Below are 17,260 nucleotides of genomic sequence, written 5' to 3'. Positions count from 1 at the left end.
AAGAAAAAGTGGGAAAGAGCCACAAACACATGGGCACTGGGGAAAATTTCCTGAACAAAACACCAATGGCTTATGCTCTAAGATCAAGAATTGACAACTGGGACCTTGTAAGGCAAAGGACACTGTCGTTAGGACAAAACTGACAACCAACAGATTGGGAAAAGATCTTTACCAATCCTACAACTGATGGAGAGCTGATATCCAATATATACAAAGAACTCAAGAAGTTAGACTTCAGAGAATCAAATCATCCTATTAAAAATGGGGTACAGAGCTAAACAAAGAATTCTCAGCTGAGGAATACGGACTGGCTGAGAAACACCTAAAGACATGTTCAAGATCCTTAGTCATTAGGGAAATGCAAATCAAAACAACCCTAAGATCCCACCTCATACTAGTCAGAATGGATAAGATCAAAAACTCAAGTGACAACAGCTGCTGGCAAGGATATGGAGAAAGAGAACACTCCTCCATTGTTGGTGGGATTGCAAGCTGGTACAATCACTCTGGAAATCAGTCTGGAGGTTCCTCAGAAAATTGGACATAGTACTACCTGAGGACCCAGCATATTCCTAAAAGATGCCCCAACATATAAAAAAGACACATGCTCCATTATGTTCATAGCAGCCTTATTTATAATAGCCAGAAGCTGGAAAGAACCCAGATGCCCTTCAACAGAGGAATGGACACAGAAAATGTGGTACATCTTCACAATGGAGTACTATTCAGCTATCAAAAACAATGACTTTATGAGATTCATAGGCAAATGGATGGAACTAGAATATATCATTCTTGAGTGAGGTAGCCCAATCACAAAAATACACACGTGGTATGCACTCACTGATAAGTGGATATTAGCCAAAAAGCTTGAATTACTCCACAGACCATATGAAGCTCAAGAAGAAGGATGACCAAAGTGTGGATGCTTCAGTCCTTCTTAGAAGGGGGAACAAAAATATTCATAGGAGGAAATATGGAGACAAAGTTTGGAGTGGAGACTGAAGGGAGAGCTGGAAAGATGGTTAAGTGGTTAGGAGGGTTTGGTGGTCTTTCAGAGAATTAGAGTTTGGTTACCAGCATCCATATCAGGGTCACAGACTTCTGTTATTCTAGCTGCAGGGTAGCTGACTGATGCCCTTCTCTAGTCTCCATGTGTGTACATGTGCACACATGCAGATGCACGTGTACATACACACACAGATATACACACAAAGATGAGTGGCATTATTAGGAGATGTGGTCTTGTTGGAAGAAGTGTGTTACTGTGGATTGGGGATTTGACATCTCATATAAGCTCAAGCTACACTTGAATAAAGCTCTTCTGTGCTTGTGTTCAAGCTGTTGTCCCTGGTGGTCTCTTGGGGTCTTGAAAACTGGGCATAACAATATTGGACCAAACCCCTGAAATGGTAAGCCAGACAGAATTAAATGTTTTCCTTTATAAGAGTTGCCTTGATCATAGATCATGTTATTTTACAGCAATGGAAACCCTACCTAAGATAGGGAGAGAGAATAAAAAAGTTAAAAAAAAAATAGGTCTTGGATGTGGTGTCACATGTGTTTATCCCAGAATTTGGGAAGCAGATCTCTGAGTTTGGGACCAGTTTGGTTCACCCAGCAAATCCCAGGTCAGCCAGGATGACAGATCAATACCTTTTCTCAAAACATTTTGTTGTTTAGTTTTTCGATACAGGGTTTCTCTGTGTAGTTTTTACTGTCCTAAAAGTCACTCTGAAACCAGTCTGACTTTGAATTCAGAGATCTGCTTTTGACTCCTGAGTGCTGGGATAATTTTTTTTTTTTTTTAAAAATGAACTTTGACTTTGAAGTAGTGAATCTGCTGTGTATTGATTGAGGTCTCTGTGCCCTGAGGCTTTGAGGTACTGGGTCCTTTTTGGGCAGTAGCAGCAGGAAGATTTGGGAGGCAAATCATGTACAGGAACTTCAAAGTCCGGAAACACTTTCACACTGATGTGTATTCATCCGTTGAAGGTTACATTCACACTTAAAAAAATATATATTTTAATTTTATTTATTTATTTTATGTATATGAGTATACACTGTAGCTGTATTCAGACACATCAAAAGAGGGAATCCCATTACAGATGGTTGTGAGCCACCATGTGGTTGCTGGGAATTGAACTCAGGACCTCTAGAAGAGTAGTCAATACTCTTAACCGCTGGACCATCTCTCCAGCCCTGAAGATAATATTCTTATTAATATTTATTTAGATTATAGTCTTTTATTAAGTTTTATTGGATTATATTCTTTCGACATTCACACAAGTGAAGCATTGTTTTCCTCCCTTGACAGAAGTATATATTATAATACATGCACATGGATAAGCAAACCGCGCCACTCCTGGCCCCGCCTTCTACGAGTCACGTGTCTCTAAGGTCCCCAACTCAGCTGTTTTCCTACATGCCGATCTGCGAGTCCCGGCCCTCGGACCCCTGTTCCTCAATTGGAGCTGCGTTTCAGCCGGCCTATGCCCACGTGATGCTGAAGGGCTGTTTCCGAAGATGCCTATGTGCGGGCAGCAGGCGAGGTCCCACTCTTTGTCCCGCTGTCGGGCTTCGGGAGAATCGTGCGGCGCGTCAGGCATCACGGCGGGCAGCCCGGGCTCCGGTGCGCCGCGGGTGTGGGAAGACCCCGGCGCCAGCCTTGGCGCAAGAGGCGGTGGACGCGGCAGTAGCGGCAGCGACGGGCGTTGAGAGAGAGACCGCTACTTGTCTGTGGGTCGTACTGTGGCGGTGCTCCGGTGCTGACTGATTGTAGGGCAGCCGGCGCCATGTCTGTGAGCGAGATCTTCGTGGAGCTGCAGGGCTTTTTGGCTGCCGAGCAGGACATCCGAGAGGCGAGCCCCCTTCCTCCCCATCTCCTTTTTTTCTTTTCCTAGCCAGACTGGACCAATTGGTCCGGTCCTGTTCAGTTTCTCGTTTCCGGGCCCAATGGGTTTAGGTTAGGCCGCCTCTCGGTTCCGGATTCGACTTCTCAACATCATGTACCTCTTTGAATATCACTTTTCCTGTTTCATCATTCCAATCCCAGGCTCGGTTAACGCCCGCGGCTACATTTCTATATTGGCTGCTGGTATTTTTTTTTTTTTTTAAAGCACTCGCGGTCTTTCCTTAAACAAAGAGCTCTCCTGTAACTTCTCATCCCACATAGATTTTTTTTTTAAAAACAAATCTAGATTCTACTGTGACTCACAAGGTCTCTTTCCCCACTCTCATTTTGTTTACCACTTGTTACTGTGCGTGTGTGTGTTCAGATTTAACTTTTTATTCATCTATGCTTCATATATTGGCCAATCTGAGGACTTTTGGCCGTACTTCTGCTTTTGCTGGAATTAGGTTATTTTCTGCTCTCTCGGACTGTTTTCTTTTTGTGCCTGAGACAGGTTCTTGATGTGTAGCCCTGGGTGACCTCGAACTTGAACCTGTAGCCTTCAGCGTTTTCAGTGCTGAAGTAACACGTGCACAATTTATAGGCCTCATCTTGACTTTACAACGTAAAGGATTGCTTTTCTGTTAGCTTCTAAAATCGAGAGAAATTAAAACAATATATACCAGTCCTATTTGTTAACTTGCTAGAAGCAATTGCTTGCTTCTCCGATGTTTGCATAATGCCCATCAGTAAATGTGCTCAGAGAATGTATAATAAATGAATGAAAGAAAACCAATCAACACTTGTATTTTAGTTTTTGTTTTATAAACAACATTTACATTGCCAATTACTCATTTTTATAGCGTCTCAGTTGGGTTCTTGAGCAGGTGGCTATTTTCCTTTCATGGCTACCCTAAAGAATCTGAAGCGTTTTAGCAGCTCCTTGAGTTGTAACAAGAAGAAATTACTGGAAGATTTGGGTTCACACATAAGGAATCCCTTCTTGTGAAAGTCCTGAGAGTATGACTGAATATGAGGGTGTGGTAGCACATTTGTAGGAGTGTGTGTTGAGGATTACACTGAACTTCTCTGGTTTTTATTTTTTATTCTCTCTAGGAAATACGAAAAGTTGTGCAGAGTTTAGAACAAACTGCTCGAGAGATTTTGACCTTACTCCAAGGGGTCCATCAGGGCACTGGGTTTCAGGACAGTAAGTTTTTGCCTTGACTCTTGCTTTTTTTTTTTTTTTTGTCCAATATATCACTCTAAGTCATGTACCATTAAATGACAAAGGCAGAGTGCGCCTTTGTCATTTATTGTGAGGACTGTCCATTATGCTTTAATTATGAGTGAAAATTGGAGAATATTGGTTTGGTCATTTTAAGGATTATGATATTCTTGATATTTTGGTTGCATTTTCACGTGTGTATAGTGTGGTTTAAGTAGGGATGTTGTTTTGCTATGATATTGGGTGTGTGTGGGGGGGAGGAGGGAGGGACGGAGAGGAGAGAAGAGGAGAGAGAGAGCGAGAGCGAGAGCGAGAGCGAGAGCGAGAGAGAGAGAGAGAGAGAGAGAGAGAGGCAGGCAGAGAGCAAGCGTGCATACACTGCATGTGCTGGTGGTGGGCTGTGAGACAGGAGTCTTGCTTTGTTGCCTATGCTGATGTTGTGTTCCTCTCACTTGAACCTCAGACTTCAGTGAATTTCATTGTAGTTAGCACATTTGAGTCTTTGTTTTAATGAATGTTTCTAATGATTGAATGCCTTTTAATATACATTTGAAGATAATAAAATGAAATGCCAGGTATAAAGTGTTCTAAAATTCATGTTTGTAGTCAGCTTTTTGTTAAGATTCTAATATGTCTAGTTAGACATGGAACCCTTTTGTAACTTGCAGCTGCATAGCTAAGAGCTGAAGTTATTTTCTGATAACACAGCTTACAGGTTTCCAAGGCAAGTTGTTTGTTTATGTAATAATGTAGAGTTTATCAATCTGAGAATAGTATGTAGAGCTCTTTTTTTTACTGTGGGAGGGAGAAACAGTCTGATTTTGGGTATCTGAGGATTTATAGGATAAGTAGCTGAGGAATAATGGTCTCTGATTTTAAGTTGATTAGTGTCCATGTAAACTCCATAGGTTATTAAGCAAGAACTGTATTGGCAGTTTGGTAAGTTTTCCATTATTAAATATTGTTATCTTTTATGATCAGTTCCAAAGAGGTGCTTGAAAGCTCGAGAACATTTTGGCACGGTAAAAACACATCTAACATCCCTGAAGACCAAGTTCCCTGCTGAACAGTATTACAGGTTTGTAAGAAGAACAGCGCTATTTTATAACATTATGTTTTTGTTTTAAGAAAGGAGAAATATAGTTATTGAATAATTACCTATGAATAGGCAAAAGTCTTTGTAGAAGGAACAACAAAGAATCACATTGGTAATGGTGGCAGCAAAACTTTTTTTTTAGTATTTCCTTCTTACTCCAGACAGCTTTTAAGGAAACTATAATTATTAAAAAAACTATTATTGTTTTGAGACTGTAACTTGATTTCAACATTTCTTCCTTCCCTTTTGTTCCTCTAAGCCTTCATATCCTCCCTCCATTCTTCTTCAAATGCATGGCTTCTTTTCTTGCTAATTGCATGTTTATAACTTGACCCTATTTCAAGATGTCTGTCAGGTTTCAGGACAGTAAGGTCTTTGCTTTGATTTTCAAGGTTTTTATCCAATTTTATCAAACTCTAGTAAGTCACTTTCCACTAAGAAGACATGCCTAGTAGGTCTGTGTCATTTTATTGTATGAAATATGTTATGCTTTCTTTATAGTTGTGATTATGAAATACAGCTTTGAAAATGATTTGGATTTCATAGATGTTAAACTGAAAACAACTACATTTCTGTGTTTGTGAACTATGATAAATGAGAATCAAGAAAGTTCTGCTTTTCTTTTTTCGTTTTTTTAAAGATTTATTCTTTATACGAGTACACTGTAGCTGTCTTCAGACACACCAGAAGAGGGCATTGGATCCCATTACAGATGGTTGTGAATCACTGTGTGGTTGCTGGGAATTGAACTTAGGACCTCTGGAAGAGAGAGTGCTCTTAACCACTGCGCCATCTCTTCCACCCTCTGCTTTACTTTTGGTTAACAAACATGTTCTTTTAAAGACATACATACAATTAGTAAATACAATAGGTATGCACAGGGGATGGATTTGTAAGAGTAAAGTATCAATTTATTTGTTTTTGAATCCTGTATGTTAGCCTACATTTTAGATTCTGCAGTTATATTCTGTCACATTGTCTTATTTGAGTTTTACCTTTAACAACCCTGTAAATATAGAAGCAATGGGGTGTAGTGGCTTACCCTTGAAATTCCAGGATTTTTGAGGTAGAGGCAGGAGGATAAGGAATTTAATGACATTTTTGGCTATATTAATGAATTCAACGCCAGCTAGGTGAGAGCCTGTCTCAAACAAGCAGAAATCAAAACAGACTTTCTGTAGGAAAAGAGCAAAGCAGTAAAGCTGTCAGGACTGAAAGACTCTCTGTACCTGGAGGTCACTTACCTGTTACTGTAAAATTATAAAAAATGAAATGCTGTCTTTTATCCCCTACTGGTCTTGCTGTGTTGCCTACCTGCTCTCAAACCTCTGGACTCCAGTGATTTGATGTCTCTTGAGAGCTGGGATTTTAAGTGTGCCACTACACATGTGCTACCAGAGTTTTTATTGTGGCCTCCTTTTTGGTTGTATGATAATTTAGTGATTTAGGAATAGGTATAGGAATAAGTTATAGAGGTTGATATATAGTTTCAGTTGTTTTTGGTCTTCAGTTTAGGGAAAATTATTTTTCAGGGTGGAGAGATGGCTCAGTGGCTAAAAGCACTGGTTGTTCCTCTTCTAGAGGACCTGAGTTCAATTCCCAGCAACCACATGGTGGTTCACAACCATCTATAATGGTATCTGATGCTCTTTTCTGTCATGTAGGCATACATACAAATTCACTATTCATATACATACATAAATAAAAGATCTTAAAAAAAATTACAATTTTTTTCCCCCAGTGCTGATTACATTTCATAAGGGCATTTACTCTTGTCATTTGTAGTTGGATTTTGTTCTTCTTTCTTTGTTCCTCTACCCCTCCCCGTTTTTTCTCCCACATTGGCCTTAAACTTGGTATATATTCATGGATGATGGTTGTCTTAGAGTTTCATTTCTGTAAAGAGGCACTGTGACCACAGCAATTCTTATGAAGAAAAACATTTAATTTGGCTACCTTATAGTTTCAGAGCTTCTGTCCATTGTCATCAGGGCAGAAAACATAGTGGGTTGCGGACAGACCTGGTGCTGGTGAAGGAATTGAGAGCTCTACATCTTGATCCATAGGTAGCAGAAGAAGACTGTACCACACAGAGTGTAGCTTGAGCATAGGAGACCTAAAAGCTCACCCCTACAGTGACAAACTTCTAACAAAACCACACCTACTCCAACAAGGCCACACTTCCTAATACTGCCATTCCCTGTGGGCCAATGAATTTAAACACAAGTCCATGGGGGGCCATACCTATTCAAACTACCACAGTTGTCTTGAACATCTCACCTTCCTGCCTTTACCTCCTGAATGCTGGCATTACATATGTTTGTCACCAAACTGTTTGTGGAGTAGAACTTAGGGTTTTTATATGTACTAAGCAAAACACTCTCTCAACTCTGCCCTCACTCATAGTCTTTATGATTCCTATTTTTATTTGTCTTTAAGACTACTGAAAACCTTTAGTCAAATCGATAAGCAGTCTTTAGTTTTAATTTTCATTTTAATAAGAAATTGGATTGTGCTTCTCATTGGTTATACTTACAGGTAAATACTACACTTTTCAGCTTGTCAGATTCATACCATATCCATTTAATGTATTTGAGTGCTGAATTGCTTCTGTTTGTTTTATAAATTATGGTTGCACATATATTGTGTTTTTTGTTTGTAGAAAAACTTGATTTTCTAAGTTGTTGGGCTGAGCCATATTGAGTGTGTCTTTGTGGCAGTCCTTCACCTGGTACTCACTGTGCCGTTTCTGCAGGTTTCATGAGCACTGGAGGTTTGTGCTTCAGCGCCTGGTCTTCCTGGCGGCCTTTGTAGTGTATTTGGAAACAGAGACTCTGGTGACCCGAGAGGCTGTTACAGAGATTCTTGGCAGTAAGTGTCTCAGTGTGATCTGTGGAATCATGAACATGATGAACAGGTTTTGGTGAGGGGGAGACTATTTCTTTCTCTGAGTGTGTGTTCATGGTCTCTCTCTCTCTCTCTCTCTCTCTCTCTCTGTGTGTGTGTGTGTGTGTGTGTGTGTGTGTGTGGTCAGAGGGACAACAGTTAATTATTTGTGTGGGTGCATGGAAGGTGTGGTGCTCATGTGGAGCTCAGGACAGCTTGGGTATTGGTACCTCTTCCATCATGCCAGTCAGTTCCCAGCATTGAACTGAGGTTGTCAGTCGTGGCAGTGAGCATGAAGAGTGTGTGGTAGTATCTGTGAGGGGTTAAGGGTGGGAACTCCCTAGCAAGCCAGAAGAGATTTCATGTGTGTATATTTACTCTGTCTCAATCAATCAATCTCTCTCTCTCTCTCTCTCTCTCTCTCTCTCTCTCTCTCTCTCTTAGTTGAACCGGATCGGGAAAAAGGGTTTCATCTGGATGTGGAAGATTATCTCTCAGGAGTTTTGATTCTTGCCAGTGAACTGGTAAGACGTGTGTGTATCTTGGGGTAGTCCTGTGTGTGCACATACATATTGAGGTTCAGGGATTGCCATACAAACTGCTCAGACTTCACTCTCAGTTAAACAGGGCTGGTTTATTGAGCGCATACTCCAAGACTGATCAATCAGGGTTGTAGCTCAGATTTGGGAGCTGAAAGCAATGACCTGGGACATTTTTTCAGGGTCAACTTAAAAAGGGAAAAAACCTCAATGAGCTCATGTGTAGGAAGTATTGCCTGTTGGTTGGCTCTGATTCAGGCTATTTTGGCTAGCTAGACAGAACAGTTTTAACTGGCCTTTATTCTGATTGGTCCTAAGTGGAGCTTATGGTTGGGAAATTTCTTAAGATTAACAAACCTCAGAACATACAGAACTGATCGGGTGTGTAGTCAGCATGACCCTGCTCCGAGTCAAGTTTTTTTCTGGGTTGGGCATGGAACAAAAGTGGCTACAGCTATGGTAGAGGGGTGTGCCTTAACAGTGTACACCTGGAGGCCAGAGGACAACCTTGCTGTCATTCTTTGTGCTGGCTGCCATTTTTTGGAAGAAAAAAAGTTGTGTTATGTATGTATGTACGTACATACCTTGGAGTGTGCATGGAGATCACAGGACAACTTTTAGTAGGTTTTTCTTGTTCTACCATGTGGGTTCTAGAGATGGAACTCAGATCATTACGCTTGTTGGCTACCCCATTGAATTATCTTGTAGGCCCAAACTTGTTTTTGTGAGACAGGGTTTCTCTGGCCTGAAGTTCACCAAATAGGCTAGGCTGGCCAACTAGTCAGCAGGTCTCAAAGATGTCTGCTTGTCTGCATCTTCCCTAATTTGGGATTATAAGTACATGTCACCATGAATAACTTGTTTAAACATGGATTCTGGGGACCACACTCAGGTCCTAATATTTGCAAGGCAAACACATTACTAATTGACCTCTCTCCAGCACACCAGGCACTATTTTGAATTTCCTGTTTCTGTTTCATTTTTAGTTCTTCAAATGGCCACTTGAACTGAGGAAGTCTTGGGGTCTTTTTAGGCTTTGAAACTATAGAGGGATTTTAATCTCGTAACATGGCTACTCTGGCTGGAATACAGACACACTCTTAGTACTTACCTTTAATCCCAAACAATGAAGGTAAAGTTAGTTTGTAGAAGGAAGCACCTGTGTTTGAAAGTGATGTCTAATTGAGCGGCAGACAAAGTGACACATCAGAGAAAGGTTTGACAAGAATAGGCTATGCCTGACTCTCACGAGAACAGAGAAGAGGAAAGAGAGGCTACCTAAGAGAGAGCAGTACAGAGAGAGAAAAAGAGATAAGAGCAGTTTTACTGGGAGAGTTTTACAGAAACAAGATGAAGAGAGAACAAGCTAGACACAAGTGAAGACATAATGAGCCAGAGAATGAGAAGGAGCCAGAAGATTAGAACAGATTGTCAGCGTTAATATGAGGCCAAGCAGAGCAATTCAGCCAGAAGCTAAAAAGAAGCTAGTTTGAATCCTTCAGTGTATTGAGGAGTTTTGAACCAGAACAGCAGTTAAACCAGCCAGCCAGCTAGCCAGCCAGAGTCAGAGAGACCTAGAAAGGGTGAGTTTATTCAGTAGTATGTCTCAGAGGCTGAAAATATTCTAGGCCTAGATACTATAGATTATATGGAAGCTCGAAGCTTCCAGGACTAGGCCTAGGTGAGTAAACTGAGGCAGTTAGCCTTGGAGAGCCAATTACATTAATGAATAAAAGTTACCTTTACATCTAGCAGTTCTGAGGTAGTCACTGACTACATTGTATATGTCACAGTTAACAGTTAGGGTAGGGCCAGAAAAATGCCTGTTCACACGCTAAGGGAAGGAGCTGTATACATCTACTAATGGGCACCTTTTGTTGCTTTTTTGTTTTTTTGAGACAGGGTTTCTCTGTAACCTGGCTGTCCTGGAATTTGCTTTGTAGACAGGCTGGCCTCGAATTCACTAAAATATACTTGACTCTGTGCTGTCATTAAAGGTGTGCACCACCTCCTGGCATGAGTACCCTTTTTTGAGATAAGATTTTCTGAAACCTAAATAGGCCTTGAATTCACTCTACAGCTGTATATGAGGGTGACCTTGACTCTTGGTTCTTCTGCCTCTATCTTCCAAGTGTTGTGATTTATGAAGTTTTAATTTAAAAGATTTTAATACCTACCCTTTTCTTTTAGAGGAGTCAAGATGTTCATTTCTGACAGCTATATTAATTCATAGAGTAATTTTAGAGAACAATTCGACTGTGTAGGTTATTTTTATGTTTTGAGACTGGGCTACCCTGGAATTTGTGATTCTTTCTCAGCCTCCTGGATGCAGGATTTCAGGAGTGTGCTATCACTTCAGCTGCTGGATGTATAATTTTTTATCTTTATTTTCTTAATCTGCCTTATCTTGAAATTGTTCTCTAAAAATAATTCTCCAGACAACACAAATCTGTCAAGAGCAGACGACAGAACCTGCATAACCTCTAGAAGTAATAGTTTCTAATAGTTTTATGTGTATAGTTTTATTGCCTGCCTGTATCTCTGCAATAAAGGCCAGAAGAGGGTATTACATCCCTTGTAATTATAGACAGTTGTGAGCCATTATGAGGGTGCTTAGAATTGAACCCAGGTCCTCCTGAATAACAGTCATTGCTTTTAACCACGGAACCATCTCTCTAGTCCATTGTTTTTGATTGTACTCTTACTGTGTTTGTGTAGTGTATATCTGAGCATAGGTATGTTGAGTGGTGGCTGTCATTGTGTGGAGGTCAGGACAACTTTGTGGAGTCTGTTTATCGATCTGTTCTTGGGTTGAACTCAGGTTGCTAGGCTTAAATGGCAAGTGCCTATATTCACTGAGCTGTTTCATTGAGAAACTATCTCAAGGTGGGCTTGATGGCATGTGCCTATAATCCCAGGACTTGGAAGATTGGTTCATCAGAGTGGGCTCTGGGAGTTGGAGGCTAGTCTGGGCTATAGAGTGAGACTGTTTCACATCCCCTGGGAATGGAAAAAGAGGAGATGGCTGGTTTGATGCTTCTTTTGAACTTTGGCTTGGATCCTTCTGGCTTTCTGGAAGTTTACATCTATGTTATAACCAGTAGGAGGAATGGGAAGGAAAGGTGAACCCCTCCGGTTAAGGAATGTTTTGTTTTGTTTTTTTTGTTTTCTTCAAGATAGGGTCTGCTGTGTGGCTCTGGCTGTATAGGAACTCACTCTTTAAACCAGGCTGGCCTCTAACTCACAGAAATATGCCCACCTCTGCCTCCTGAGTACTAGGATTAAAGGTATGTATTACTATGCCCATCTAAGGATGTTTATTTGAAGTACTATATATAACTATTTTTGAGACAGGTTCCCATATAACTGACATGGTTCTTAAAACTTCTCTGTAGCCAAGATCCACCTCCTAAGAACTATGATTGCAGGCATTTGCCACCACAGTTGGTTTATGTGATGCTGGGGATGGAACCCAGGGCTTCCTGCATGTTAGGCACTAGCATACCATCTGAGCTACATTTCCATCCAACCTCTCTTAAGCATTCTAAAAGGTGGACACTGGGGTATGGCTCAAACACTTGCCTAACATGTAAAATACCAGGGTTCCATTCACAGCATTACAAAATTGAACAAAACAAAACAGCCTATCTTGTAGCTGTTAGCATGGGGCCAGCTTTGGCATGTCTTGGGGTGTGTATGGAAGGATCAGTGAAAATTTGAAACATTCTCAACATGGAAATAAGGAGAGGGGATACTGAAGCCCATTGAGAAATTGTATCACCAACTCAGACTTGTTGGAGGCAACTGATTGGCCAGCTTGAACCTGAGCACTGTCTTACTGTTTGTGGCTGGGGTGAAGTGTCTTGAATACCGTGTATTGGAATGTATTGAGCAGGTGGCTCAGAAAAGCCACACAGAATGGATCAGACTTCATGGAGAAGGAGGTCTTGTGAGTTGGGTCATAAAATCCTACCTGGTCTTCAAGATGGTTAAGTTGATGTAATTTTTGACTTCTTACCTGTCTGTCTTATTAGTTCTAGGTGACCTGATGAGCCCTCAGTAGTGTATTATAGATAGGTGATCATGTGGCCTGTGTTTATAAGATACCAGTCACTGTGATTGCTGGGACATGTTTTCTGTTCTATACTATACATGTTCTGTATGTAGCTGCTGAGCTGTGAACATGACATTTGCGTCCTTTAAAATAACTTTTATTTCGTAATAGTCAGCTCAAGGCATTAGAGAGATTTTTAGAAGAGCTAATTATAACGCATCACTTGTAGCAAACATTGTCTCAGTTCTGGTGGCATTTGTTTCAGACAAACCTATTTTAATGTGTTTATAGGTAAGTACCTTGAATACAGATTATCAGTTCAGTGTAGGCATTTAAATCTGAGCTTCTAGCTGTGGTTAGTGGGAAGGTGCTGAGGGAGAAACCACATAGTAACGTACCTGATTTCTTTCTCCTTGTGCAGTCCAGGCTGTCTGTCAACAGTGTCACTGCTGGAGATTACTCCCGGCCCCTTCACATCTCTACTTTCATCAATGAGTTGGATTCAGGTTTTCGCCTTCTCAATCTGAAAAACGACTCCCTGAGGAAACGCTACGACGGCTTAAAGTATGATGTGAAGAAAGTAGAGGAGGTGGTCTATGACCTTTCCATCCGAGGCTTCAATAAGGAGACAGCAGCGGCTTGTGGTGAAAAATAGGAGCTTTCCCCTGCGGCTGGCCTTGCTGGCTTGGCAGTTGCCGGGGAGGGCTAGCATAGTGCCTCTTCCTGTAGTTAGCACACCAGTTGCTAAACACTGCGCTTTATTTTCTTAATCAGCTGTGTGGTGTGAGTATCAGAATTGAAATACTTTTTTGGATCTAAAAAAGAAAAGAAAAAAGAAAAAACCTTTCCACAGATTTTTTTTTTTTTTTTTTTTTTTGGTTGAGGTTTCAGTGAACTTGCTGTGTTGTTGTTGTATTACCATTTTGTCAAGAGTGTAAATGTTGGTCTCTTGGTCAAAGTCCTTTTTTTGCTTACCTGACTGTTGACGTATTAAGGACAGGTTTGTTGTCTTGTTTGTGATTGTCCTAGAAGTAAGCAATGATGTTTTCTAGGTCCAGATTAGTCCTTCATTCCCAGTTGTAGCCTGGATACAGTGTGAGAATAGAATGGCTGGCAAGAAAAGGAACTTTCTTTTCCCCATCTTATTTAAGCCTTGTAAATTAGTTGATTTTTTTTTTTTTTTTGGCCTGGGAAATTTGAGGCCCCGACTCTTTCCCTGCTACTAAAATACAGCAGATGAAACCGTACAGTCCAACTCAGAAAGGTCAAGGTGGAAAGATCCTTTGTTAGGAGTGTGGTGAGGTGATGTCTTGTGTTGGGTTAGAGTACCTCTTTTCTCACTTACCTTACGTCCCATCTGTCTGCTGTAGCAGTTAGTCTTTACACCTGTCTTGAGCTAACACCTGTGTGCTATATTTGCAAACTGTGAGACCTTTTCCCAGCAGCCAGCTAGAACTGATATGGGAGTAGAAAGCCATCTTCATGCATTCATTCATTACCTGTATGGAGGAGTGTGTTCTTAAGAGAAATCAGTGCTGTGTGGTGTAGAAGAAAGTAAAATTTGGCTTTAAAAAATACATGTGATTGACAGTATATTTTAGAATAAGAAATTTTAGGTTGTGATCCTATCAGTATATTTAAAATGTATAGTTTAGGGTAGTCATGTAAACTTTGTGGGCTCCTCTATCTCCTCTCGTTTGCAGATAGCATAAGCATTCATATCTGGCTAGTCTTGGGGGTAGAACTGAAATTATTAAAGTCAAGGCTGGTGGTGTAGCTTTTAGTGATAGACTTGCATGGCAGGTGTGAGGCACTAGTCCATTCCTAGGACTTCAAAAAACTGAAAAACCCAACAAAAATAGTGCATTTTTTATTTTTGCACCCTCTGACAGGAAGCTGCTGACATTACCAGTGTAACAGGAGATATTTAGGTGTGTCACCCTTTCTTGCTTGGTAGCAGTTTGGACTGCTTGTTTGTGCCGTGGGATATATGACACTGGCTTTTATCAGGCCATGGTTAAAGACTGACTGGAAAGTGGGGCCTGAGAGTGCAGGCCTGTGCTCCCAGGCACACAGGAGGCTGAGGCACAAGGATGGCAAATTCAAGGCTTCAGGATAGCCTGAATTCCTGTGACAGGAAAACAACCCAAAAGGCTGGGAGGAGGAGTGGGGGGGATGTTTCAGTGACTGTTTGCCTCAAATGTTTAAGGCCTTGGGTTCAACCCCTCATTGGGCAGTGTGGTGTCATGAGGCTGACTCTAATTTCCCATCTTGAGGGATGAGGTATGATTGCTGTATATTGTTGGACATGTAGATTAGCCTTCTTCATGGTTCTTTTTGCAGGGTTAGAATAAGGTATTGAGTTATTTTGTTAGTTTGCTTTTTGAGACAGGCAGGGTTTTGCTGATAGTCCAGGCTGGCCTGGAACTCGCACCTCTGTTTCCTTTTCCTGAGTACAGGTTTAGGCTCTTGAAAGCGTCTGGGAATGTAGAAGGCTTTTCAGCTGCATGGTCAATTAAGAGACAGGTTGTTCCACAGGTTCTTGCTTTGTTGCTTAAGTGTGGGTTCTGTTAGACATCTAGACATCATTAAAGCTCTTGCCAAAAGTATCATTTTTTCCTTTTTAGAGACAGAGGGTGTGATGTCCCACCTGCAGTGTTGTCTAGGCTGGTCTCAAGTACCTGGGCTCAAGCCCTCCTCTTGCCTCAGCCTGTGAAGCAGCTGGGACTCAAGGTCTGTGCTGTCACTGTGCATGACCTTGAAATTCAGTTTCAGATGCAACAAACATTGCACTTAAGGATTATGTTTCTGGTGTTGTGATTCTACTTGAGAGTTTAGAAGTGTCATGTTGCTAATTAGTTGTGTTCGTTGTGGGCTTGTAAAGCAATAAAATTGGTTTTGGTCTCTTTGTAAAGTAGTGTGCTGCTGTTTGAATTCTTCCAAATGGAGAATGAATTGTTCATGTTCCTTGGAGGCAGAAGAAGCCTGGAGGGGGGTAAGCCTGAGTTGTGTAATGATGACACCAACCAAGACACTAGCCACTCCCAGGGCTTTAATGTAAGTACAGATAATGTTTGTGTGATCACCTCCATGAGGAAATTAAAGGTGTTTGAATTGAAGACGTTAAGAAATACTACCTTTTGTTTTGATGACCTGTGGATTAAACTCAAGTCCTCATATATGCTAAACATGTATTCTACCACTGAGGTACACAGCTCCCAAAACTATTCATTTATTTTTTGAGACAGGGTCTCCTGTAGCACAGGCTGGCCTTCAGTTTGCCATGTAGCTGAGGGTAATTTTGGACTTCTGATCCTCCTGCCTCTACCACCTGATGATGCCCAATTTGCAGGTGTGTTCCATAATACCTGGTTTATGTCATGCTGGGGATCAAGCCCAGGGCTTTGTGCTTGCTAGGCAAACATTGATGTATAGCCCCAGTCTCAACACTGTTTTCCAATTTTAGAAAACTAGGTAGGGCAGCTGGAGAGATGACCCAGCAATTAAGAGTATGTATAGCTCTTTCAGAGAATCTGAGTTGGGTTTCTAGCTTCCATGTCAGTGTGGTGGTTCATATTGTTTTTACCTATGAAGTGCTTACGACAGTGGCCTTGACAGTTAATCTTGGTTGTCAATTTGACTGGACCTGGGATCAATTAAAAGGCACATCTCTAGTGGGGTCCATCAGAGTATTTACAGGAAGGGCTGACTGAGGCATCTCTGGCAGCAGCTGTGCCAGCCTTCACTCCCTGCTGGTTAGCGCATCTCCTCTGCTGCTGCCAGCAGCTGGGCAATCCACATGCACACAGTTACACATGCATACACATAATTTAAAATACAACTCTTTAAAGCTTAAAAAGAAAAAGGCCCATTGAGAAGCTTCAGTGGGGAAAGGCACTTGCTACCAAGCCCAATAACCTGAGTTCAGTTGTTAGGACACCACATGGTGTAAAGAGAATAGACTCCCATAAGTTGTCCTCTGACTTATACACTAATGCACACGCAGATAATAAATAAGCTGTAATTTTTTTTTTTTTTTTTAAAGAGAAAGGCACCTGGGCTGGAGAGATGGCTCAGCCATTAAAGGCTAGGCTCACAACCAAAAATAAAACAGAAAGGCACCTAGAAAAACATAGCCTAGCTCCTGGGTAGGCTAAAGAGCTGCTTGGCTGGGTTCTTTCTGAAGCTTTCGTTATGAGAACTGAACTTATTTCTTCTCTCAACTGCAGCTTCCTAGTCACACCCTACATTAGGGTTTGCCCAAGCCTGAAGTAATTATTTTTCTTAATATCTAGTTGTATTTAGGTTCTCTAGAGGAACAGGACTCTTGGAATGAATAAATTATGAGTGGGTTTATTAGAGTGGCTAAGTTTACCAGTAATGTCTACTCACTGTGGAGGCTTAGGCTTAGTCCCCCAAGTCTGGATGCTCCAGTAGCAAAAGAAGGCCTAGAGGATCCCAGAAAGCTGGTGGTCTTCAGTGGGCATTGGAAGGCTGATGATGCCAGGGTCTGACTTCAGTGAAGGTGTCTGTTGTTGGCAGCAGCAGAGGGGATGCGCTAACCAGC

General features: G+C 41.4%; 1 protein-coding gene across 3 annotated transcripts; it reads left to right on the top strand.

The window, feature by feature from the left end:
* Positions 1 to 2,661: 2,661 nt before the first annotated feature.
* Positions 2,662 to 15,607, top strand: Tsn (translin). 3 transcript variants are annotated; one of them, XM_087581545.1, is made up of 7 exons: positions 2,662 to 2,858; positions 4,007 to 4,100; positions 5,100 to 5,196; positions 7,970 to 8,085; positions 8,545 to 8,624; positions 11,816 to 11,926; positions 13,115 to 15,607. In XM_087581545.1, exons 1-6 carry the CDS (start codon positions 2,793 to 2,795, stop codon positions 11,909 to 11,911), a joined length of 549 nt encoding a protein of 182 aa, XP_087437671.1. In that variant the 5' UTR covers positions 2,662 to 2,792; the 3' UTR covers positions 11,912 to 11,926; positions 13,115 to 15,607. The 3 variants fall into 3 exon arrangements, with proteins under 3 accessions (XP_087437671.1, XP_087437672.1, NP_068530.1); NM_021762.1 differs by lacking the exon at positions 11,816 to 11,926 and having other exon boundaries at positions 2,687 to 2,858; positions 13,115 to 13,516; XM_087581546.1 differs by lacking the exons at positions 8,545 to 8,624; positions 11,816 to 11,926.
* Positions 15,608 to 17,260: the final 1,653 nt, after the last annotated feature.

The sequence above is a fragment of the Rattus norvegicus genome, chromosome 13 (genome assembly GCF_021556685.1).
Source record: "Rattus norvegicus strain SHRSP/BbbUtx chromosome 13, alternate assembly SHRSP_T2T, whole genome shotgun sequence".
NCBI classification, from domain to species: domain Eukaryota; kingdom Metazoa; phylum Chordata; class Mammalia; order Rodentia; family Muridae; genus Rattus; species Rattus norvegicus.
This window is presented reverse-complemented; position numbering and strand designations above follow the sequence as displayed.